Source organism: Apteryx rowi, unplaced genomic scaffold (genome assembly GCF_003343035.1).
Source record: "Apteryx rowi isolate R43461 unplaced genomic scaffold, aptRow1 scaffold_33, whole genome shotgun sequence".
In the NCBI taxonomy this organism is placed as follows: domain Eukaryota; kingdom Metazoa; phylum Chordata; class Aves; order Apterygiformes; family Apterygidae; genus Apteryx; species Apteryx rowi.
Window position 1 is genome coordinate 3,721,479 of NW_020449752.1, and position 25,070 is coordinate 3,746,548.

The 25,070-nt window shown below is 51.7% G+C and overlaps 1 protein-coding gene across 3 annotated transcripts in view; it reads left to right on the forward strand.

The window, feature by feature from the left end:
- Positions 1-24,792, forward strand: part of ETS1 (ETS proto-oncogene 1, transcription factor) — a 73,075-nt gene extending 48,283 nt beyond the window's left edge. The window contains exons 4-9 of one of the 3 annotated variants that reach the window (XM_026071738.1): positions 37-237; positions 3,658-3,735; positions 4,437-4,685; positions 8,250-8,510; positions 20,157-20,275; positions 20,806-24,792. In XM_026071738.1, the coding sequence (XP_025927523.1) occupies positions 37-237; positions 3,658-3,735; positions 4,437-4,685; positions 8,250-8,510; positions 20,157-20,275; positions 20,806-21,021 (1,124 nt within the window). In that variant the 3' untranslated portion in view covers positions 21,022-24,792. The remainder of the gene's footprint in view (positions 1-36; positions 238-3,657; positions 3,736-4,436; positions 4,686-8,249; positions 8,511-20,156; positions 20,276-20,805) is intronic. The other 2 variants (XM_026071739.1, XM_026071740.1) reach the window with 2 other exon arrangements.
- The last annotated feature ends 278 nt before the right edge of the window (positions 24,793-25,070 follow it).

Genomic DNA, 25,070 nt, shown 5'->3' on the forward strand with positions numbered 1-25,070 from the left:
TCACTAATGGGTCTCTTCCACAACCCCTTGGCGCAGATCCCCAGCAGTGGACGGAGACGCACGTGCGGGACTGGGTGATGTGGGCGGTGAACGAGTTTAGCCTCAAGGGTGTGGATTTCCAGAAGTTCTGCATGAACGGAGCTGCCCTCTGCGCCCTGGGCAAGGAGTGCTTCTTGGAGCTAGCGCCCGACTTTGTGGGAGATATCCTCTGGGAACACTTGGAGATCCTGCAGAAAGGTGAGTCCTGTTGTTTCTGGGGTGAATTGCTCCTGTGGTATTGGCTAGTCTGGTTTTGGGCCTTTCCAAACAGCTTGGCTTACGGTGTGGCTCTGCAATGAGGTGTTCACCTTGGGCTGAGGTACCAGCAAGGGCAGCTGTGTCTTTCCAGTAGGACTTAAATAGTATCCCAACCAGTACTGGGCAATGCAAATCCTGGCACTTCTTGAAAGAGGAAGGGTGTCTATGCTGGTCTCTGGCAGGAATACACAGCAGGCAGGGATATTTTGCCTGCCTGGAAACTAGCGGTGGGATTTTCCAAAGCATTCTTTGTCGGTTCACTCAGCTCCCGTTGTGAATTTTACTACTTCCTCCAGCAGAACAGTATCAACAAAATCCCACCCAGTTGCCACTGAAAGCTGCTCTTCTGTGGTTCATGTCTCAAAAGGTTTAATAACATTTGGTTGAGGGAGGCTGTGTCCCCCCCAGGAGGCTGCAATCTCTGCCAGTCCCTGCCTGCTAGCATTTGAGGGCATTAATTTTCGTTGATCTGGGGGGCATTGATTTTAGGTGTTGATTTTCGTAGTGTCTGGCTGAAGGATGCTCAAGCACCACTTGAAAGCTGGAAAGGTTTATAAAGAGCAGGTGGAAAGTCTGAGACCTTTAACTGGGTCACAAACAGGAGCGGCAGCAAATCTGGGCTCTCTCTTTAGCTTGGTTTTGTGCAGGGCTGTTTGCTTTCTGGGAATATCCCTTGCACTGCTCTAGTGACCGTGCGTGCCTGTCACTGGGCCTGCCTTGGTGGCAGGAAGGAGAAGGGGGGCAAAGTTATGCCTTCCAGGAAACCATTGACAAATGGATGTTAATTACTGATTACTAATTTTACTGGTACCTGTGGTTTGCAAAAGGTAAACATGGTTCTTCCCAGGGTCTGTGGCAGGCTGTTTTTCTGCTCTTTGTTTGACTCTGTATCTGTTCGGTTCTTCTCTTTTTGCATTATTTTTATTGAGTGCTTATATCAACAGCAAGCAGTTTAACGAAAGCAAGATGACGTGGTCAGTTTGATTTCTCCTTGCTGTAGGCTGTTGCTCATAACATTCATTTCTTCATTCGCTTGTGCCGTAACCTGCTGGAGAGGGGTGCGTTGTGCTGCAGGTAGTCGCTGAGGCATCAGAGATCTGGGTTTGCTCCCATTCCTGTTCTTTCCAGACATATTCTGCAGATCCCCCAAGACATGGAAGTAAACCTGGCGCTGTAGTTTTGCTAGCTGTAAAGTAGGGATCATATTTCCTTATCTTATAGCGTTGACACGTGGGTGTTCAGATGCTGCAGTCGTGCATGTATAAGGTCTTAGATAGATAGGAGCTTTTGCGAAAGAAGGTGGAGACCTTTGTGTCTGTCAGGTTCTGGACTCAAAAGCTGCAGCTTTTATTCCAAAAGGGTGAAAAAGAATAAAACAGAATTTCTTTGTCTCAACACTGTTGACACAGCCCTGGGAACCAAGAAATCTCCATTCTGTATCCAGTTTTACTGGTGACTTTTGTCACTTCTTGCATAAGTTTTCTGAGATCTAGCTTCCGTGGTGGGTTCTTAACACATTTCCCAGAGGTGCAAAATCTGTGAAGTGTTTGATTAACTGAAAAGAGCTTCCAAGAAATAACCAGCTTCACCCCTAGGACTAATTCCTGTCCTTGCTAAGTCATGGGACTCGTCTTACTGGTATTACATCTCGAAACCCCAGACGAGGTCTGGGTTCTGTTGTGCTGGGTGCTGCACAAGCATAATGTGCCTAATAGTCCCTGCCATGTCCCTCGATACACAGGATGATGCTCTCCACTTTGCAGTTGGGGATGTGAAGCATAAAGAGATGAAGGTTTCCTCAGGCTCACAAATAAGACTGAGGGTCCAACTCGTCACTCCCCATCTCTTCCGTCCTGGCCAGCCGCCCACCAACATCGCTTGGCCCTGTGGATGCTGAGAGCGGCTGTTAACCCTGATGGTGGGAGAGCTATAGGTAAAGCCAGACATAAGCAAATATTTGGCTTTACCTGTAGCTGTCCCACCACCGGCGTCAGGTCATGCTGGGACAGGCTGTGACCTCAGTGTCCCTCCTATTAACTTGCCTCCCTTGTGAGCTCTTTCCGAGAGAGTGACTCATGTACCACAGGCTGCTCAGGGTTTAAAAATGGCAGGAGCTGAGCGACTTTTCCCTGCATAGATTTGGGTATTTTCAGGCATTATTTTTTCCAAATTTCTGCCTAAAATAACCTCCTCGGTTACCAGCAGTCAGCAGTGCCCTGCGCTTGACTGTAAGCATAGCTGAAGGTTGCTCTCCTTCTCTGTGGTCACCCACCCTGCCCCTTGGCAGACTCCGTGGGGAGAGGAGCAGAGCGTTTCTCATTAGGTCTCTCTGTTTGCACAAACCCTCCTTTTGTTAGAGCATATTTTCCACCCTGCAATCCCCAGGAGAGAAGGCCAAAATTAGGCTCCTTGCAAGCGAACGTGCGTTATCTTTGGTTGGTTTCTCTTAAGCCTCAGCAGAAATAAACAGAACCCGCCGTTGTCTGTGTTTTTTATTTTTGTTACCCGCTGCAAAGAAAATAAAATCTCCCATGCCGGTATCTCTGCCCGCATGCTGTGCTGCAACTGGAGCCCGAATGAGTAAGGTGCTAATGGAAAAACCGGCCAGGGGAGCAACAGTGGGGCTACTGAATGGGAAGGCAAACTCAGTGCCAAGCCCCGAGTACCAAGGTGCGGGGAAAAAGCAGTGGAAAGCGGAAAATCTCTGCTTTGATGTGCTACATACTCCTCCTTAGTGAATCATGCCTATATAAAGCCTGCAGCTGTAGGTGCTGTGTGTACATGCATACAGCATTGAGTGTGTGTCAGGCGTTGGTTGATGGTCAGTGCAAGAATGCATTTCTGAGCATAGGGTCCTCTGCCGTCACCAGATGTAAGGTAAAAGGCCTAAAAATAGGGGCTTTTTCAGGAAAACAACTGTCCTTGTGCGGTGGGTTTTTTCATGAGCTCATACGTGTAACCTTGATAAACAATCATCAAAAGGACGAAAGACAACAAAAATTAAAGGAAGCAAGGAAATTATGCAACTAATATTTCAAAACCACCTGGAGCCTCTGATTGAGAAAGGGGTTGAGGGTTTTGTCTTGTTTTGTCTGGTTTTGTTTGGGTTTTTCTGCTTGTTTTGCCACGTTTTGTTCGTTTGGCCGTGCCTGAGACCAGAATTCCCAAAGGAACCCAAGCACATTAGGCGCTTGTTTCAGTGGGATTTCGGCACTTACCCCATTTCTGTTCCTTTTAAAGTCCCAGTTTAAACCGGAGAGGAGAATTTTAGGAAGTTCAGACCTATCTGCATTACTGAAAGTTTTGCAAAGCTCAGTATGCCTATGGACATGTGACATTTGCTTCCTTTTCTCTTTGCAGAAGAGGTGAAACCGTACCCAGCAAATGGAGTGAATGCAGCATATCCAGAATCCCGCTATACTTCAGACTACTTCATTAGTAAGTCCCAGTGCTTCAGGACAGAAAAGTGTCACCTATCGTAGGTTTGTCTGCATCATATGAGGACTGCACCATGCAGTTGTTGCCCTGTCATGGCAGAGCTGGCAAAGCATGTAGCTTGGTCTTTCCTCCTCTTTCTTCTACTCTTCATAGTGAAATGATTGTGGTAGCCTTTATCAGAAAGTCTCAGAGTTAATCTCCAGTGACAGTTGCTGTGCCTGATACGTGCTTAAAAGTGTTGATTCAGGATATCTGTAAACTCAGAGCAAATGCTGCTTTTGTCTAGTGTTTTGGGTCGACATTTTTAGAAGCCGTCTTTATGTTTCGGTGACTGACTTGGCAAGCACTGTTTGTTTGAAGCTGTAGCTCAACAGGTCTGGAAAGAGACCTGCTCAACACCCCAGAATATTGGGAATGTTTCTAATTTGGGAACTTATTAAAAAAAAAAAAAGAAGAAGGGGCAGAGGGGAAGAGAGCTCTCATTCTGGATTGTTAGGTAGAAACCTGGCAAGGAAGGAGGTGGATGATGAGTCTGGACCCCTGCACTTCCCGTTGCCGTTGGTTTGGAGATTTTCTGTAAGAGAAAAGCATCTGAGATCTCAGTGTGCTGTGGGAGACTTGACGGGGAGTGAGCAATGCTCTGGCTTTCTTTGAGCTGGCCTGGTTCGGGCTGTGTCCTGACGTTCCCATTCTGCCGGCAGGTTATGGCATCGAGCACGCGCAGTGCGTGCCTCCCTCAGAGTTCTCCGAGCCCAGCTTCATCACCGAGTCCTACCAGACCCTCCATCCCATCAGCTCCGAGGAGCTCCTGTCCCTCAAGTACGAGAACGACTATCCCTCGGTCATCCTGCGGGACCCCGTCCAGACGGACTCCCTGCAGACAGACTACTTCACGATCAAGCAAGAAGTGGTAACGCCAGATAACATGTGCATGGGCCGTGCCAGTCGAGGTAAAGTCAGGCTTCTCCCAGGGTGCTGCTTGGGTTCTCGCTACCTCTACCCATGTCAACATGTACAAGCGCTGCATTTCCCTCTGTAGGAGATAGTCCCAACAGGGAGCCATGCAATGGCATTAAGGAAGCCTATTTCCCAATGTTTATATTTTGTGGGATTGAACCTCCCAGATAGATTCCTTGATTGCTTTGAGCCCTCCCTGCCTTTTTCTCAGGGGAAAACATTAAGAGGGTATTTCTCTTCTCTGCTCAGCTGCCTGTTTTTACAACATCTGCAAAAATACAACATTTCTGGCTCTCTACTTTGATGTCGAACTTGAGTGAAGTTGAAATAGGCTTAGAAGTTACTAGGGAGGACAGACTGCTGTGTGCTTGTATAAATCTCATTTTCCTAGGAGACCAGGCAAAAATCCACAAATCCTTCACAAGTTCTCATCAGGAATTACTGTCCAAGGCTCTGAAAGCTTTTATACATGACGATCTGAAGTCTTTATCCATTATCTCCATGGATTTTGATGGCCGTTTGCTTGAACTGATAATCTCTTCCAGTGAACTCAGGCCCTATGCTTTGTTAGGAGATGCAGATGTCATGTGTTGGGTCAATGACAGAGCCGAATGACCTCCTGAATTCTTGTGCTACAACCCTACATCTCCAAAGAACGATAGGTACATAATTCCTGTTTGAATCGATGGCAGTTAAATGCCTAAACGCTTTGGAGGATCTGAGCCCAAATGCCTTTTCAGTTAATATTATTAATTCTGAACACATGGGGCCCAGATGCCCCACTACATTGTAATTACACTGCTTAAAACTAGGCTGAGGATCTGGCTCGCGGTATCTATTCAAAGCTAAAGTTTGATCCATAGCACTCAAAGCCACTTCCAAAGGGGTATCATCATCTCCAGATTCCAGGTAGGGAACCTGAGGCCCAGGGAAGAGATCTGACCTGCCTGTGATCGTGCCCTGAATAGAAACCAGGCGTCCCCATTCCTAAAATTCATTACAGTGACGTGTTGCTGTGAGCCAGGTTTGATGCTGAATGTTTAAACCCATGCATACAGCACCGAGAGCGGAAAATGTGCTGGTTCCCCGGGAAAGCTGGAGCCCCTTGCAGGTCTGCATCACACATGCAGCGCTCAGTGGGGCTCATTTTAAGCTTCTCATTCTTCTTCTGAGCTGGGAGAGCTAATGATAGGAAAGTTATTATTTGTATTATTACCCCTGCTTCTGCTAGCTGACTGTTAATGTGTGAGAGATGGCGAGCCAAAAGGGCAGCTGTGTTATAATTTTACGTAAGCTCCTTTTTCTGGGGTGGTTGTTCTGGCTATCTTTCATTTGTGTCTTTCCCTTTTCTTGACCTTCTCTTTCATGTAGGTGATTTCATAATAATTTTCATTGAAATGCAATGATTCAGGTCCGCTTTTGCAATTGTACCTTGAAGCCTGTTCTCTCTGGCAAGCCTAAAAAGGTTCAAGGGAAGAGAAGTAAGAGACCTTAACCTTGCACTGGGGACCAAGGGCCACAAGTGTTAGCAAACACTTTAACCGTGGTTGGGATTTAAGAAATGCAACAGGCTACGGTCTTGCTTACACGAACACTCGTTTTAGCAATGTAGAAGGGCCTTTGGGTGGTATAAATCCTCCCAGAGTGGTATAAAGAAGCCTTAATATAAACCAGAGTCCAGCTTATTTATATTTACATACATTTTTACCTTCCACATCAAGTAACTGCATTAAAAGATTAATCAGCCGCAAAGTCAAACACTTCAGAAGTGGGAAGGTCAGGATGAAGGTTTTCCAGGCAGTCCCATTCTGCCTTTCTTGGTGCAGGCATTAGGAGTTAATTCTGTGGTTGCCTGGGAGTTTTTTCCCCTCTGCCTTATCAGCGAAGGCGTCTCTTTGGAAAGTGTAGCTGCCAGAGTCTTAACAAGTTTCTACTTAGGAGGTGCAAGGTGTGATTTTCAAAGGCTCACAGCTAGGTCAAATTTAGGTGAGTTTTCAGTGAAATGACAAAAGTTGTGTCTCTGACGCTGCAGCCATTCGTCTGGGAGATTTTCATCCCTTTTCTAAAGGAACTCATGCCCCAGGACTTCTCAGGGAAGTGGTTATGCCGATTAATGAATGCGCACAAAGCAGTGCATTTTCCCGTTGCAGGATTTGGGAAGTAATTGAACTGTATTTTGTGCAGTTCTCAAAAAACTGAAAGGAAAAAAAAAAAGAGTTTGAAGCACAGATACCAGTAGAAGCATTTGAAGTTTGGACCCATTATAAGTAACTAGCCAGAAAGCTTTTAAGGGGAAATGTTGGGCATTGCACTACACTAAGCCTCATGAAATCATTTTAAGGGGAATTTGGGAAATAAGGGGAAAAGGGGAATAAGGGCAACGCTCTGCACCCACAGTAGTTAAAGTCGTTTTGCAGCAAGTGCTGTTCAAACTACGACACAACAAATATCTGGGGGAGCGTGCCAGCGTTGCTCCACGGTCCCGCTCCCCCGTGATTTACTATCTGGGCCCAAGCTACGGGTAGCTCTGCCAATGGAAATTTCTCCAGGAGTTCTTGCACAATCCCAGCAGCTGTTTTTAGCCCGGTTTGGGAAATTGGTGAACTTGAATGATCCTGTTACGCTCTTAGCTTGTCAGTAAAGATGTTGAGCAATCGGCAGCGTAAGGGAGATCAGAGAGAGCAGTTTCAGCTTGTTCCTGGGATCCTTTTTTAGCTCTCTGTTCTTTTAAGTGCGGCGGATATATTGCGCTGTCTCTGGTGGGTGTAAATCACCATAGCGCTGGTGAGGATCTGGCCTTTTGTATTCTGCTCTTTACTAAAAATACCCCAGAGAGTAGCCTTGATATGACCCAGCTGTGCTCACCTTACCAGAACTGGAAAAATAGCTGCTTGAGCTCCCAGCCTTTGGCTCTCCTCCTCCGTCAAGTCTGCTGCTGTTTGGGGATTTTGGGGGTGGAAGCTGGTTATAACATACGGCAATAAAAGGCTGTTGTATAGTTTTGTAGGAAACATGAAAAGTAAAGACGCTGGGTGTCCGGTGGCCTTGAATATGCCGGAGCAGCATTTATACGGGGTTGGCAGATACAGCATGGGGCTTACGGGAGACCCGTGTCTTTCTGCAGCAGGTGCTAGAAGCCAAACGGGTGGCCCTGGAGTGTACTAGGGCCCATGTTAAGGCACCTGAACTGAGCTAAAGTGGAATATTTCTCAAAACAGAGGACAATTTCCAGTCCGCCTCAGGCCATCTCTCTTGGGTGGACGGTCAGGACTCCTGGTTTTTTTTTCCTGACTCTACCTGCCTTGCTCTGCAGCCGTAACTTCTCTGGGGCTCGGATGGCCCTGCTCTGAATTATGCAGATAATCAGAGTATCCCAGCTTCAGGGCTTGCTTTCGCATTTGTTTGGAGGCGAAGCGCGGTGGGACAGCAGCATTTGCCTGGTTGGGTGCCACCTGCGCGGCGGGCGGGTGGGCGAAGCGCCCTTCTCCCGGCCGTGCCGTGCTGCAGCATCCCCCCGGCAGGCAGGCGCATCTCACGTGCCCCTTCCTTCTCGCCAGGTAAGCTGGGCGGCCAGGACTCCTTTGAGAGCATAGAGAGCTACGACAGCTGCGACCGCCTGACGCAGTCCTGGAGCAGCCAGTCCTCCTTCCAGAGCCTCCAGCGCGTCCCCTCCTACGACAGCTTTGACTCGGAGGACTACCCCGCCGCCTTGCCCAACCACAAGCCCAAGGGCACCTTCAAGGACTATGTTCGCGATCGGGCCGATATGAACAAAGACAAGCCTGTCATTCCTGCTGCTGCCCTGGCTGGCTACACAGGTAGGGTCCCGCTCTGCAGGAAGCCGCCTCTCTGCTGAGCGTCTGGGGCGGTGCGGTGAGGGCAGCGCCCACGCTCACGCCTCCTTCTGCGGGGCCTCCAAAGGGCTGCGGGTTACCCAGGGTCGGCATCGTCAGCGAGTGAGGGCTTTTGGCGGTGCCCCTGGGGTCAACCACGCGCCCATGGGCCCGGTGCGGGCACACCTGCCAGCACGCTGCCCCCCAAAGGCTGTGTTTTCTTCGAGCGTGGGCACCCCAGAACTAACTCATGGAGAATCTAGGACCTGGCAGAGTGCAGGATTTTAGGCTCGTCTCGTCAGCCGCTTATATGAGCTCTCCAGCTGAGCTGTTGCCTTTTGCTGATGGCTCTCTCCTATTACTAATGCCTTGCGTTTTCATTTGTACCTGGATGCCTCCCGGTTGAGCCTCGCAGGAACTGATGTCTGCTTTGTATTGCTGAGAGCGCAAGGTACTAGAGAGCCCTCACTTCCCCCTCCACCACTTTTATGCAACTTGCTGGCCGCTCGCTTGTGGTCTCTGATCTCAGGCAGGAGCGGCCGCATTTCCAGCATAGCTGTGTGTGATGCAAAATGATCTCATCCCTGTTTGGCATGGAGGAAGCACCTTATTTTGCTCTTTGCACTGGTGTGAGGCAAGGGGGGGACAGTGCCAAAGCAGACCCAAACATTTTCCATCCCCTGCACTGGGAGAGATGAGAAGGTGTGAGGCTGTGGAGACTACAGCTCTTTATATGACAGCTCTCAGCCCTCCAGCAAGCTGGCCATCTCCTGTCTCCACGGAGAGAAACCTGGTGCAATGGAGCTTCAAGCTAGTGCTGGGAGGATGCTTCCCCGTTCTTCTGTGCCCGTGTCTTTTTCGGGCACTATAGGTAAAATTTGCAGGGCAGCCTCCTGCCAGTTCCCCTTTCTCTTGTAAATGCTGATCCCTCCTGCCCTGGTTGGTAGCAAGCAGGGTTGTGGCCCAAAGGAACCAAGGGGTGGAAATAGTTTGTGCAGATAAAGATCGTCAAAAAGTTCAGAACAGATCCTGAGGTGTGACTGTCCCTGAAATCTCCTCCCACGCACCGCTCATCTTCGGGCTGATAACTAGTTTTTTTGTTGGGGGAAGCTGCAGAGGGGAGGAGAGGTGGAGAGATAATTTTAGGAGCTATGTGTAAAAAAGGAAGTGGTTTGTTGCTATATAGCTTTAGTTAGAAAGACAGCTCAGCCCAGCCTGCTGAATGGGACTGTTTGAACGAGGCCTATGCAAAATAAAAGTGTGCTCTGCCATTCCTGAATGGTTCTTGGCCGGGGGATGTGGCAAAGGAGGCATGAGCAGTAGGAGGGGCTGTGCCCCGGGACACACCGTTGCTCCGCAGTTTGGCGGAAGTTGATGTTCCTAAGAAAAGAGACCTGTCAGCACTAGTTACATTTTTCCTTCCTCTTTTCTCCTGATAATGCCTTTCACTGGGGCCTGCAAAAAGTGGTTTGGGTACCCAGTACCTTGGGCAGGAGCGATGCTCGCCTTTTGACAGATAGGGAAACTGAGGCACGGAGGTACTGGCAAAACTGGGGGCTTTGTTTTCAGAGCTGGGTAGCTGGACGTTTCGCTCTGCTTTTGCTCCATCTCATTAAAAAGAGCAGCCTCCCCCATGGAGAGGCAGTGTTCCCAGCTGCCTCCGTGAGAGAGGAGCCTAAGTCAGTGGCTGGACCCTGTGGTCTTGCCAAGGAGTATTATCACCCCAAAGAGTGTCCTTGGAGTCATGCCACCAGGAAAGTGAGACTTCAGTTCATGCCGTGCCAGAGCACAGTTGCAAGTGCTTTGTGCTGCATAACATTTTCTSTTGCCTCATTTCAAACCCTGTTTGGAGCTGGGAAGATAATCCCTTGGCCCAAGTATTTCAGAGTGATCAATATTTGGGAGCACCTTATTTTTTTCATTGCTTCACTTGAGAAACCTTAAAAGGGGAGAGGAAAATTGGAGGCTTCCAAAATCACCAGTCACTTGGAAATCCTTGGCTTGGAGTGATGCTTGCTTGCTCAGTACTGAAGCAGCCACAGTCTGCGTTTACCATTGGGGAAGATCTTTGAACAGATAAGCTTTGCAGACATTGACTCCAGAGATGTCATCTACCCCTTTTTAAAGCCTACTGGCTTGTCAGCACCTTGTATTTTCTGCTGCTACCCCTGCCTGTGCAAAGGGAGCACAGCACGGGTGCAAAGTGAAGCCAGGTTGCTGTGAAAACAGGTTACAGCGAGAGCGAGCATGTTACAAGCCATAGGAGAACTGGGCCCTCTCAACACTGCTTTGGATTAGAGTAGTTCTGCAAAAGATATCCAGGCCGGTCGGTGAGAAGTGCAGGACCTCTCTCTCGGTGCAGCTGAGCAAGGAGCGCGGGGACTCCCGGGCAGAACCCCTGGGTTCTTCACTTTACTTTACTTTGCTTTTGCTTTACTCAGGGGAGGAAGTGCTGTCTAGTGGCTAGAGCAGAGGAACTACAAGTCTAGGCTGTCTTTCCAGCTCTGGTGAAGAGGTGGAGCCTAGTGAGTAGACCAGGGGATTACCAGCACCGGGTCCCAAAGCAGCCAGGACCTCTGGTTTCCATTCCTCACTCAGGTGAGGGCATGTCCAACAGCAGGCATCTGGTCACCAACCAGTGGAGCACCCAACAGATATCCCGAGGTGCCTCGGTGTGCTGTTTTAGGACGTGCAGAGCAGAGGTGGAAGAGTGAAGCCTGGAAGGTCATGGCATCCTTTTTCTCCAGGGCTCTCTGTGTTGACTTTAGGAACTTGACAACGTTGTTCAGATTTTGTTACCAAGGACCTGTTTTGCTGGTGGCCCTGGGAGGTGGCACTGTGCTTTATCACAGCCGTGGCAAAGCTCTGATGGTATCTGCCCTAGGAGGCGCATGCTTTGGTGAGAAGGTGCATTTTGGCGGAAGCTCCATTTGCGTTTGATGTGTTCTTCACCCAGCTCGCAAGCAGCTTTTCAAAGCTGCGTTATCTGCCCCCACATCTTGACCTAATTTAACAAGTTGCCATGGTTGCTCAGATAGAGGTTGATGCAATTTTCTTATCTATTTTGAAGGAGAAATGTAACTGCTCAGGAGTTGTTGAACTTCAGTTTCCATAGTTGCAGGGACCCACAGGGAGGGCAGTCTCTGGACACCTCTGGTTTGGGGGCCAGCTTGAGTCTTACGTTAAGCAAGATTTTACATTTTTGAAGTGACCTAGCAAATGGAGGCAGAGCGTCTCTATTAAAATTAAGCAAGTGGTACGTTAGGTTGTGTCTGCTCTTTGGGCAGATGTGCTAGAGCCCACGTTGACTTATTTGAGCTAGTTTCAAACTCCCTCGTTCATGCAGCAGTGTGGTGTTTGGTGTGGGCGGGTGGCTGGCGCTAGGTGCCGTGCTGTCACAGATACCTAACACGCAGACCCAGATACCTCAGTCCTGGAGCCCAGCTGGGTTAAACAGAGCTCGGCTTTGCCTCTCTGCCACCTGCAGTCCTGCCTTCGGCTGTGTCAGAGCCGGATCCTGCAAGCCGCTGTCTCCTATGGGTACCGCTGCTGCCCGCATCCTCTGTGATACTCCACGTCGCGTGGATAAACACCGACAGTCTATGGCAGAGAAGTGTCCTGCCYGCAGAGAGGGCAGGTAGTGTGGGTCTGACCACGCTGCCCTTTGTCCTTTCTGCCCTATTTTTATTTTTCCACTCCTCTGACCTGCTTCTGCTGCTGCCCTCCTAGTCAGGCAGGTCCAGAGGAGGTTCAAATCCTCCCGCTGGCCCTGTGGTCGTTCGCAGTCGCCACTCTGCGCTGAATTGTTTTGAGCCTTTCTTGAGCGCACGAGGCACTTGTGTGGGTTTAGAGGCGAGCTGTGGTGTTTGTTTGCTTTGTGGCGTGTAGAACCTCAGCATCTTCTGTGCAGGCTGGGGCTTTCCATCTCGCAGCGTTATCTGCGTCGCCACAATACCTAGAACCCCAGCGGTGGGGCTGTGATGTGCCGAGCTGCTGCTCTAAAGAGCTGAATAGACAGAGCAGAGCAGAGGTAAGGGGGGCAAGAGAGATGAAGTGGCTTGTAAGCAAATCTGCCACTGCTYGGGAAACCAAACCATGATCTTCTTTCTGCAGGGCCAGTATTGCAGTTGGAGTACTGTCCTTTGGTCTAGGCCTGGTTAAGAAGTTATTGATGCCTTTATAAATGAGCTTGACACCTAAAGGGTTAATGCCCCCTTCCCAGCTAATGTCACACATGACCTGGCTGTCTCTCTTAGTGACAGATTGATGTTATCTTCATTATCATGCTGCCCTTAAAGAAGACAGAAAGTAGCACAGGACCTCTCCGAGATGCTATCTCACCTAAGCACCCAGAAGCGTTTCTGTGTAGCGAAGGGTTTTGCCCAAGCCAGATCCAGCCCTGAGCCTTGCTGTCAGCCTCCCTGGTACCATGAAGATGTCTCCCAAATGCTCCTGGTAGACCCATCACCCCCRTCCAAACCATCCCAGCCTGCAGCACGTGCCTTCCACGAGCTTCTGTTTCTGGGTGATGCTTATCTGTGGCACAAAAGTGAAAGCGCGCAGCTGCTGTTTTGCAAGAAAGTAAAGTCAGTGCCAAAGAAAGTGGGTCTTTTGAGAGAGCTCSTGTGCTTCTTCCCCTCTTCTTGTTGCCTACAGTGCTGGCCTGAAGCTTCCAGGCAGCGAGCTCCCCACGTGTGCTCTGGGGAAGGAAGCACGCTGGCTGTCACCGGCATCTGAAAGCCTGCCAGCGGTGGTGTTCCCAGCCCCTCTCCTGTCACGCTCTGGAGCCTCGGCTGTCCTTGACATCCAGAGCCTGTGCAGTTGCTTTCCTAGAAACATCAGGCCTGCGCCCTGCTCTCACAGGTGGAGAAGCGTGCCGGGAGGTGAATCTGAGCTGCCTGGCATATGGGTGTCTGCAGGCTCTTGTGTCTTGGTCAGAGGAATTCAGAGATGCAGTCAGCTGTCCCAACGGTCAGAAGAAACATAGCAGCACCTCCAAACCCTGTGAGATGCAGGTGATGGTGTCAGCTCACTTGTTCTGGCTCGTATGCTTTACCTGCCCTCGCAGGGTGACTACTCAGCGGCTTCCCCTGCCCGCTTTCCAGTGCCCAGAGCCCCTCAGCTCTATGAACTAAGCAGGACTTTTCTCATCACAAGGTGGGAAGCTTGAGGGTGGGGCTCAGGACTGCTTCAGTGGCTCACGATCCACCTGCCAGACATGTGCAAATGACAGTGAAATCAGCCCCATGCAACGCTGCCCAACCGTGACTGCAGCTCAGCTCTTACAAGAGCTGCTGCAGCCGCCAGCAGCAGCTTCTCTGCAGCCCRGAGATGCTGCCGAAGCGGCAAGTGCTGCTTAGTCCCTCCTTCGAGCAATGAGTCAGACCGTCGCAAGGCAGCTCCCGTGAGCCTTGCTGTGCTGGGGCTGAACTGTGCCTGCAGGACCGACTTCATGAGGGAGGTGGAAAGTTCACAAGGACCCTTTTGCTCTACCAGATGCCGCATGAATGAGAGCAGTCTTCCCAGCACATCCTTGCAATAGGAGAGATGCATAAGAAAAGCTGAACTGGCACAGAGTGGCCCATCTGGCCACTATCCTGTCTGTAACCATGGCCAAAAGCAGGTGGCATGCTAAGGAGGAGTGCTTTCTGGGTCCTTTGGGCATACTTTCTTCATGTCTGCTCTTCAAAGGTACTTTGATCTGAGCTTCGCTGCTGTCCTCCCTACCTATGCAAACTGGCACCTCACTGCAATGCGACTAACTGAGCCACTCTGGGCAAGAGGTGGGGAGGAGGCAAGAGGGGTTAGTGTGACAAGGAAGCGATGGAGATGAGCTGCACCTTCCCCATTCCCCACGCTCACCCAGTGTGGTCAAGGAGGATCTGGCTCCTGCTGAACCTCCACCGCTGCAGTGCCATCGAAGGGGGGCTTGGGCACGGAGAGCACGTGATGGGAGCAAAGGCTGTTTTTGAGATGTTGCTATGCCCAATTGTTTTGTTTGGTTGGAACCACAAACCACACAGTGAAAAGAATAGGTGCGCCGCTCTTGGGTTTTTTTGTAGTTTTTTTCTGTTTTCCTTCTTTCAAACGGAGGCCGTTGGGAGGGGTGGGGGTGTCAAGCCGGCTCAAGAGAAGGGGCGATGACGTGTTTGGTGCTGGGCCTTCCCAAGTACAGTGCCGGCACCCGTCTGCACATGCTGGGTGGTACCAACGTCACTGCTAGTGAAAGTGGCCAGCGTGGGTGTGTTGYACCAGGGTGAGAAAGGGCTTGAAGGGGGGCCGGGTGGCGTGCTGTGTTGCACTGCGGCAGCCCCCCTTGCTGCAGGGTGTCTCTGCTCGGGCACCGGCTGCAAGCGAACAAATGCAAAGCTGCGCTTTCTTCCAGCTCAGACCTACCCGACCTTCCCTACTTACTTTGTCCTGTTGGTCTCAGTTGTTCCCTCCCTCTCCCTCCCAACCCTTTAGGACACCAGAAGCTCCTCTTCATTAGTGAGGCTCCTAAAAGCCTTATAAAAACRAGGCGCCGCCGCAAATTGCGGCAGCGCATCCCATCATGGCCAACGCTTCTCTGTGACCAGGGTTTTGGAGTCACTTCTGAGAGAGCTGACAGCGGGTGGGCAAGGTGCTTCTCCAGGTCTGAATTTTAAGCTGGAGAGTCACAAACGCCACATTCATTTGACTCCGTGGGGAAGGTTTAGCTTGGCAGAGCCGTCTCGCCCAGCCTCGGTTTTGGTTCAAAAGCTGAGGCTTGCAAAGCACTTCTTGCAAAGGGGCTGGAGGAATTTTGCAGATTGTGCATTTTGGTTTCAAAGCCCTCCACAGCCCAGGGYTGGGGAAGGAGGTGGTACAGGATCTCCCAGGGTGGTGGAGTACCTTATATTGTGGCTGGGCGCTCTTTGGTAGGACCGAGCAGGTCCGATAAGGGCGGACTAGACGGGGACGGAGCGCTTTGCACCAAGCTCGGCGGTCCGCAGAAACCCGCCTCYGGCGGAGGGCCGGCGCGATGCCCGCCGAGGAGCACGCGCGCGGCGTGCACGCTCGCTCCCGCGCCCAGGCTTTGCTCGGACAGCGTTCCCAGTGTAGCCGCCTGGCRTCAGCAGGCTTCAGAGGCATATTTTCCCCGTGACGCCGGAGCATTCCTGCAGGGTGACGCTCGGCAGCGGGCCCCCGCTGAAGGACCCTCTTCAGTGCCACCGAGGCGAGACAGGGCCCCCTTTGTGAAGCCCGTTTGGCGGCCGGCCCCTCCGGCGGGCGCTATTCTTAGCAGCCTCCCGCGCGGTGCCGGAGGTGGCGGCGGGGCGGCCTGGCCCGGACCAGGCTCCGGGAAGCCCCGGGATGCGTAACTTGGGAGCGGTGCCATAAAGGGTGGCTTGTGCCCTCCCTGCCTCCCCACGCCGGCGGCTGCGAATGCCGCTGCCCCGGCACGGCGCGGCGCGGCGGCCCGGGAGGGTCGGCTCCTCCTCACGGCCGCGCAGAACAAGGCAGGCTTTTGCTCTCGCGGCCGGCCCGGCTGAGCCGTAGCCGCAGGCGCTGTCTGGGCTCCAATGGCTCCCGGCACGCTCCAACCCGGGAGGGTGCGGGGACTGGCTTTCCCTGGGGTCCAGTTCGCTTACCTCCGCCGAGGACCTGCTGGGGATGGTAGGACGGGAAGAAACGGAAGGGAGAGCCAGCATCTAGTTTTGGAGACGGCTAACGACACGAGGAAGGAAGTGTTTTCCAGATGAGATTGGAGTTAGCCCTGTGGCTAAAGAAAACGCTGGCGGCAGTTGTTTTTTGAAGATAACAAAGACGACAGCTCGGGGGCTGGCGTGCACCAGCCTGGCTACGCTGCCTTCAGTGGAGCTGGTGGCACCATGCTGTTTTACACCAAGAAGGGATGTGGACCGGGTGTCTGGGTGGGGAATTCCAGCCTCGGTGCGGGCACGACTGGAAGGGATGAGGCAGAAGTGGTGGAAAACGGGCTCTGCTCCCAGGTGGCGGTTCAGAGCCCGCGGATGGGCCCGGAAGCGTCGTGGTTGCCCGCCCAGCTTTGGAGATGCAATGCGAATGCTGAGGACCACTAGGTGGGTGGACTTCTCTGTGCGAGCAGAGGGCTTAGGTCGCAGAGAAATGCTCTTTTAGGCATTGCAGAAGAAACTCGTTGCTGAAGGTAGCTCTCCCGGCGCTAATCACAGCTGTGCCAGCCAGACCAGATGGTGCACAGATCCCCCACGCTTGCCCCACCACCCCTGCCCCACTCGTTTGGGCTTCTTACAAGAGCCAGAGAGGTGGAGCGGCTCCCGTGGTCTCCGCAGAGCTGCTCTCAGGCGCGCAGGCTCGTGCATGTGCAGGGGCTTGGTTCCTGCCATCTTGTGCACCGCTTGCCTCGCTGACATTTYGGAGTCATGCCCCAGCAGCGGCACATCTGCAGGGCCTCCGCTGCCTTCCCCTCTAGCAGGCCGTGTGTTTATAGGAGCCGCAACATGCTTGCGAGCTCTGCAGTAAACACATTCTTAACATAATTGCTTGTCCGGCACGGAGGAATTTGGGGTTTTACGCGCGTCCCACAGGCGGCTGGGAATAGACCTCGGGAATCCCTGCTCCGAGGCACAAGCCACCGAACGACACTGCTTCCTCCAAAGTCCAGAAATACACCCGGCGGAGCATCACGCCGCGCGGCGGCGGCAGCCTGCCTCCCTTGCAAAGAGAGGGTGATAAATTGCCGGGTTTCCCGACACCTCGCCATGCCAGCTGGCAGCCGAGCACGCGAGCACCAAGCRTGCGCTGCCCCGGCCGCTTGGCTCGGGGTTAAGGACACTTTTCTCAGCAAGCCTTTGAAACCCTGAAAGCCTCCAGCAAAGCTGGGGTGGCCGGGGGCTGTTTGGAGGAGAGCCTGTCGTTTGCAAAGAGCCTGGCTCCCAGATGATAAATTTCCATCCATTTTACTTTGGGGAGGGAGTAAAAAAAAAAAAATCCTTGTTCTTTGGCTGGGAAGGAGGGAAATCGATGAGAAGTGACAGTTCTGGTGTTGCTTCAATCTTGCGGCCTCAGGATGTTTCTCCACTAGCCTGGCTTGGGCACTGGCTGCTCTGCTGCACCTAGGGAATTGGTGTAAAGCTGGATGGGGCGGGAGAAATTGGAGCCCCGTGTAAAGACACCTGCGATTCCTTTTGGGAAGCCTCAGGAGGCTGAATGGACCTTTAGCTTCATGTACCCCCAAGGTTTCCCTGCATTTGAAGCTTGGCACTATTGCTATAAATAGGCCTAAACTCCGCCCGAGGCGTGGTGGCATTTCGGGTCAGGGTTTGGGGTGCTCCGGATGCGAGGGCGATGCCTGATCCGACTCTCTTGCCTTGCTTCAGCACGGGTGGCATGGCGCAGCTGTGACTCCATCGCTGCCGGAGAGGCAGCGAGCGGCACCGGCATCGAGTCGCCATCCCGGCAAGCGTTTCCGCCGCGGACACCTGGCTGGAGCCTTTCCCCGCCAAATGTTTCCTTCCGCCCATTCCGATTTGCAAGCAGGGAAGCACTGCGAACCCTCCGCTCCGTCTTGCCTGTGAATCCATGATAACCCTTGCGCTGGCGCGAGAGGCTAGTGGATAGACAGGGATCGCTCGCATCCCATGGCTTGGCGGAGGACCCCAGACCCGAAATCACCCGGAGCGGTTCCTTGGGGGCGGCCGGTGTTCGACGGTGCAGGGGGGCCGGGGCAGGGTGCAGCACCACCCCGCGCCACCACTGCCATTTCCTGCTCGCCGGCAGCTCGCCCGCCTTTGACTCATTTTAAACAGCGTGGCAAAGGGGGAACACCCCGCTCTTCCCTCCGTGGGTTCTTCCACAGCCGCAGATGTGACAGCCTTGGTTGGCGTTTAGGGAAATACACTGCTCTCCATCCCTTTTCCTGCGTAAATAACTCCTTTCCCTACTTGCTGCTCACACTCATTGCTGTCGGCAGGCTGTTTCACCCCGTCCTGCCCGCTGTCTAATCCAGCCTGCACAGCTGTCGTCACGGTAAATCATTTCCTCTAACCTCTGGCTCTGATTATTGTTGTTATTATTGTTACCGATATTTTCTACGCTCCATTTAAATGTGTCCAAACCTTTCCCGAAACCCGTTGCCCTGAGCCGAGCGCAATGTTTCGGGCGCGGCCACATTTGAAAGTTGCTCATCAAAGAGGTTTTGGCTTGAGGGCTTCTCTTTTAGCTTTGATTGGGACACCGGCGCAAAGAAGAGATAAGTGTTTTGAAATCCCCCGGTGTACAGCATTAATCTAGCCAAAGCCAGGCTGCAAAGCCACAGGTAGTGCTCTGGGTACCGTGCGTGAGCCACGCTGAAACGTGTAGGGCCCTGGACCTCGAGGCATGGCAAGACACAAAGTAGAGGGAGTTGTGTTTTGGAATTACCTTTTCAGCTGACGGTTTTGATGCCAGACCCTGGCTACTACTTGTTTCGTGCACATAGGCAGGCTCTGAATGACGCTGGGTTGTATCAGGTGGGATCGGGGAGGTCAGTGTCCTTCGGAGGCTTTGGAGCATGGTGCGTTTGGAGGTGTTTCTTAGCCCGCTTGACAAATTGCTGTTGGCCAGAATGAGCACCCAGGTGAAATATGGAGGCAATGGCGTGAGGAGAGGCTGGTCGTGACTTGAATGTACGTGGCAAGGGATGCTTCGCAGCGGCTCTTGGCTTTCTGGCTGGATTAGGAGAACCGGCAGCCGCAGGGAATTTGCTTAGACCTGGTTGGCCTGTGCCAGCTCTTCCGTCATGCAAAAGCACGCTTAGGACGGAGGAACTGCTCTACCCGAGAGCTGGGGCTTGCTGGATTCCCTGGCCAGAAGGTGCATTTAAAGAGAGTGATGGTAACATCTGCCAGTCCCRAGCTAGGAGACCTCCCTCCCACCCAGCACGCGGGGCTACCAGCCTGCCGAGCTAGGCAGCCCCTGCCTTGCTGCGCTCCAGCAACCCGCTGATGCCGGTGAGCTGATGCAGCCCGTTCCTGCAGCGACATGCCCTGGAAGGAGGCCAAATAATTTTCATACCTGGGTCCCCTTTATCTCAGTAAACAGTCACGGAGCAAAGAGTCAAGGTCGGGAAGCAGGAGTCTGCTGGAGTTCATGCAATGGCCAGGAGCTTTTTGGCACGTAGGAAATGGTGGTGCTCTTGTGCCAAAACAATGACTCCTCACTGTTCGGATGCCAGAAAAATAATCCTATTTATGTAACTCTGAGTGAAGCATTCCAGTGCATGAATATTCAGCTCTTGCTGCAAATAGGAAACTCTTTTACCTGCAGGATTTAACTCTCAAGCTGTCATCTCAGCYCAGATCTTGCCCTTTGGCCGCTGATGCTTTTTTTGATAGTGGAAGGGTTTTTTTTTTCASTTAGCGCCGTTTGCTCTTATAAAGACTGACGGATGGAGCCCCTCGGGTTAAGCGTGGAGGAAATCAGAAACCCCAGGTTTCCAGTGCGAGGCAGATGAAAGGGTGGCGGACCTTCTTGCGCCAGGGACGTGGCAGAGCTGCCGGCATAACTCAGCGCAGATGAATGCGTGTTCTTTTTGCGTATGAATTTTTTCCCCCGGGTGAGCCTGGGTTGGGCCAGAAGGGGCCGTTCCTTTCCTGGCATTAATGTCTCACGTCTCCTTTGCATTTCTAGGCAGTGGACCCATCCAACTGTGGCAATTCCTGCTGGAACTGCTCACCGACAAGTCCTGTCAATCCTTCATCAGCTGGACGGGCGACGGCTGGGAATTCAAGCTTTCCGACCCGGATGAGGTAGAGTGCCCTCGAATTGAATGCACGGCCCAAACGCTGCTGAAATACTTGCGTGGCCAACCCTCCCRCCCTCCCTTCGTGGCTGCGATTTGGGCAGTTGCGTTGTTGTTGTCCTGTCCGTGTGTAGAGGAAAACGATGGCTTAGAGCCTAACTGAGCTCTCGTAAAAGAGCAGCTCTTAATTGGGCTGCAGTAATACCTAGGAGGCATGATCCAGGCCCAAAGTCGAAGGGGAGCAGACGAGGTATCATAAAAAGAGGCACAGTGCCAGCGCTCTTCGTAGAGGAGCGAGGCGTAGGCAGCTAAGAGGTGGGACTTCCCACGGATGTCCCCTCCGTTGCCTTCCTTGCCTTATATATCCTCGTGGAGCCCTCCCCGCTCTCCCCGAGGGTCGTTCCTGCCGCTGAGCGGAGGTCRGGTTTCCTAAGCTTTAACGCTCGCGTCCCGAGTCCGTCCGGCGGACGAGGACAARCCCTTTCCCGTCCCTCGGCTCCGGTGCTTCTGCTTGACTCTTGGCCACCCCTCTCCCAGGTGGCCAGGCGGTGGGGCAAGCGGAAAAACAAGCCCAAGATGAACTACGAGAAGCTGAGCCGCGGCCTGCGCTACTACTACGACAAGAACATCATCCACAAGACGGCGGGGAAGCGCTACGTCTACCGCTTCGTCTGCGACCTGCAGAGCCTGCTGGGCTACACGCCCGAGGAGCTCCACGCCATGCTGGACGTCAAGCCGGACGCCGACGAGTGAAGCCGGCCGGCCGTCGCCTCGCGTCGTTCCGGAGAGTCGGCGGGACTTTTTTTTGGGGGGGGGTGGGGGGATTTTTTTTTTCTTTTTATTGTTTTTTTTTTTTAAAGAGCAACTCAGATTTGATGCTTTGAGGATGTTGGGAGAGAGGGTGGCGGAAGAGTCAATACTTTTGCCGGGAACCAAAAAAGTTTGGTTCGGAGAGAGGTGGGCTTTTTTTTTTTTTTTTTTCCGGAAAGCTCCAAGACAGGCTTTTTTGGGGACGAAATGCTGAGTTTTAAGGAAGCCAGAAAAATGTAGCTCACTTTAAAAAACAAACAGAAAAAAMCCCCAAACCCTCCCCATCCCTTGCTGTTTAGAGCAAATATCAACAAACGGATCCCTTCGGTTATTGTGTTTTTAGCACAACAAACTGACAGTTCAGGAAATGACAGTATTCCTAGGGATTTGAGGATTTTAAACTTTTTTTGGGGGGGGAGGGATAGGGAAAACAAGAGTGAGTGAAACGTCCTGTTTTGGGGAGGGGCAATAGAGAAAAAGAAGAACCGTTTGTCGTTCTTGTTACGTTGCCTTTCTGTCAATGGTCGTCTTTTGTAAAAAAAGACAAAATTTTTTGCTAGGAGGGATCAAGACTTTTTTTTTTAAATTTGTTAAAGTTTTATTTTATTAAATTTTGTGCCAGTATTTTTTTTTTTAAATAGTCTTAAGCTCTAAGATGGTCTCAGTATTGCAATATTGTGTGTGTTCGTTTCTGTTATGCCAGCAGAGAGTTTTATCACAGCGAGGGGGGGAAAAAATAAATCCGTTTATGTAGACCCCACTGGAGGAGCGTAGCGCTATGACTCGTGATCTCTGAATCGTATGTGAAGGAAAATTAATCCCAAACTGGCTACTAGGGATGCTGGCTGGGTGTGCCGCTCTTGCTCGGAGGCCGGTATGCTTTGCTCTGTCGTTTGCTGATAAAGCTAGTTGAAATTTCCGAAAGCGCTTTTTTTTTTGTTGTTGTTAAAAATAGGTCTTTTTTTTTTTCCCCTGACATCTGCATTTTGTGCACAAAACGGCTTTCCAAAATGTGTCGACAGGCACGTTGAACATGTCGTTCACATTTTCCAAATAGGATTTTTTTTTGTTTTATTTTTTTTGAAAGGAACRCTTTGGCGCTTTGAAGAACTTTTTTCGAGGGGCAGGGGAGGAAAAGGGAGGAATTTCCACATTTTTAACGCGGTAAAGGGAAAATATACAAGTCGATTACGGGGTAAAAAAATCAGCAAAACATGGAAAAACTGCAAGTAAGCTGCGAATCGTTTGGGGAAATGTTTTTTTCTTTCCTGTTTTGAGCAGCTCTGTCTTTATGGCCGCGTGTCTTGGGCAGCCTGGGTCCGTGYGGAGCGGAAATTGGCCTTGCGGATGGCTTCGGCGCTGCGCTGTGTAAGCCCCGTCCCCGCCAACCGCGTCGGGGGGTGATTAACGTGAAGCATATGACCGGCGTCACCGGGATCGGTGAGACGTCTCGTGCGCTTGCCTGAGCGCGGGATTGCCGCCGGATCAGCCCGCGGCATGGGGCGGCGGGTGGACTCAGGCGGGGCAGTGGGGGCTTTGCACCCCGAGAACCTATGGATGTTTTATATTTAAAGTCAGTATTATGTATTTGAGCCAAAAGTACCTTTTTTTCTGCGGGGGGAGCAAGCTGGCCAAGAGCGCGCTCCAGCCCCGGGTGGCAGGAGCAGGCGGCGGTTTAGGCAAGGGAAGTTGTGCTTTTAGGTCCCAGCRCTGGGGCTGCACCTAATCCCACGGGACGCAGGAATAAACAGGGCCGGAGGGACGGAAAGGCAGGAAAAGGGGATAGGAGGAAGGTGAAAGGTGCGTGCAGCAAAGGGGAAGAAAAGAAATGGGGAAGCTGCCYGCCGGGGAGGTAAAATTTCCCCCGGGCTCCGCGAGCGCTTGGGGCRGCCGGGAGAAGCGGAGTGGCGCACGGTGATTTCCCGCAGCGGGGAGCCGGCTGGCCGGGGCGGCAGCTCCCGCAGCTGGAAAAGGGAGTCGAGCGGGCCGTGGCAGCCCCAAAACGCGCGGCAGGGCGCGGGCTAATAGCCGGAGGGCCGGGGAGCAGCGTGGCTGCGTTTCCCGCAGCGAGGAGCGCCCTTTCCAAGCAGAAAACAGGGATAATGCTYTATTCTGGCTGCAAAAAATGCAGGTGCAGGTTGTGCCCCCGGCCAGGCGCTTATTTTCCTTAAAYGTTTCCAAAATGTCCTGTTGGCATCCAGCAACCTGCTCTGCGCGAGCGGTTAGCGAGGGYGAGCGCCGGGAAGGGGCTCCGGTTTTGGGAAGCGGCCGTGGCCGGCGCCGCCGCCGCCGGGGGCAGAACAGCCCTGGCGCCTCTCTCTAGCTGCGCTGACGATTTGCAGCTTTCCGCTACTTATTCCCGCACCCAGAGGGGGCCGGGGGGGCTGTTTATACACTGGAAATTTGCCGATTCGTCTGCTTTTGGGATTGTTGCTTGCTTTCTTTTTTTTTCGGTGGCGTTTCTGGGCTGGTTCCTTTGCGCAGGGCGAACGTCACCCTCGGCGATTCACCCTCGGAATTTAATTTTGGCTCATTTGTGCCGCGGATTCCCGATGTTTTCTGTGACTCACCGTTGCTGGGTTGTTTGCTGGCCTACGGGATTTTTTTTTTTTTTTTTTTTAGGCAAATTTCCCAAACGGGCCGTTTAGAAAGATCAGGAGAAGGAATATTTTGTGCAAAAAGCAAGCGGGCGCATCCAGCCTTTTTGTTGCCTGTCTCTCTCCCTCGCCGCACGTGTCCCGCGTGCAAACCCGTGCGCGTGCAAGGCTCGATCCATTTTATTTGCACGCTACTAACATCCAGGTCCGGACGCGTATTGTAGCTCAGTGAGAGGTCGCTCCGGAAAAACGGCAAAGCAGGGCAAAAATCAGCAGATACTTAAAATCCTCCAAAGCTTTCAGTCTCCTCTATTCCCCAAGCAGCGTCTTCTCCAAGAGCTGGTCCCAAAAAGCACCTAAAAATGTGGCTGCTGCGGGAAACTTCTCCGCTTTCCGACTCTCGCGGAGGGGTTTTCTCGGGAGCTTGGCCGCTTTTTTCCTTGCAAGCGGCGCCGGCTCRGATCGCTTGGCACGCTCTGCTCTCCGGTAGGGTCTATGTAACATCGGTCGAGCTGTTGTCTACATTCCAAAGAGGTTTTCAAAGAAATGATAGATCTATGTATACATATATGTTATAACGGAATATCTCCAGGAATTAACTGCCTCAGTGTAAAAAAAAAAAAAAAAAAAGGAAAAAAAAATTAATGAAATGTCTTTTTGTTCTGTTCTGTTTTTACACATGGGATTTTTTTTTTAAGCTGATAAACATAGAAGAGAGAAAAAAAAAAGAGATTGTTATATTGTGCTGTTCGACTATTTTCCAACTTGTATTTTCATATAATTTATATTTTTTAAAAGTGGAAAAAAATTTTAAAAGCAAGATTAAAAAAAAAAGGAAAAAGCAGGTGCTTTTTAAAAAAACTGAGCTGAGGTAGCTTAGAGATGTAGCGACGTGTGTGTGTGTCCGTGTGTTGTGTTTTGTTTTGTTTTGTTTTTTTTAAAGAATACAAAAAAAAAAAGTCCCTCCTGCATTGAATCCTTAAAGAAGGAGGGGGTTGGTCTTGTTTTAATTGCTGATGCTGGCACATCATTTTGCTGGAGAGTTTTTTATATACTGTAGCCTTATTTCATATCGTATTTTAAACCATGTGAAATTAAAAGAAGAATAATTCATAACGCTCGGCGTCGGTGTGCTTCTTTGCTCCCCTGGGCCGGGCGATGCTTTTACGGCTTAAATTCGGGTAATGCAGCGTAACGACGGTGCGAAAATTTGCTGAGGAAGCGCAATGGCTTTAATAAGAGGGGAGGTGGTTTGGGGGCCTTTTGTGTGCATATATATATATATATATTTTTTTTTTTTTTAATTTTTCCTCCTGAGTTGTTTTTCCCAGTGGGTTTTTTGCCGGCTCAGGTACCGTTTTCTCCTGGGCGCGGGAAGTCCCCGCGGGCCGGCTG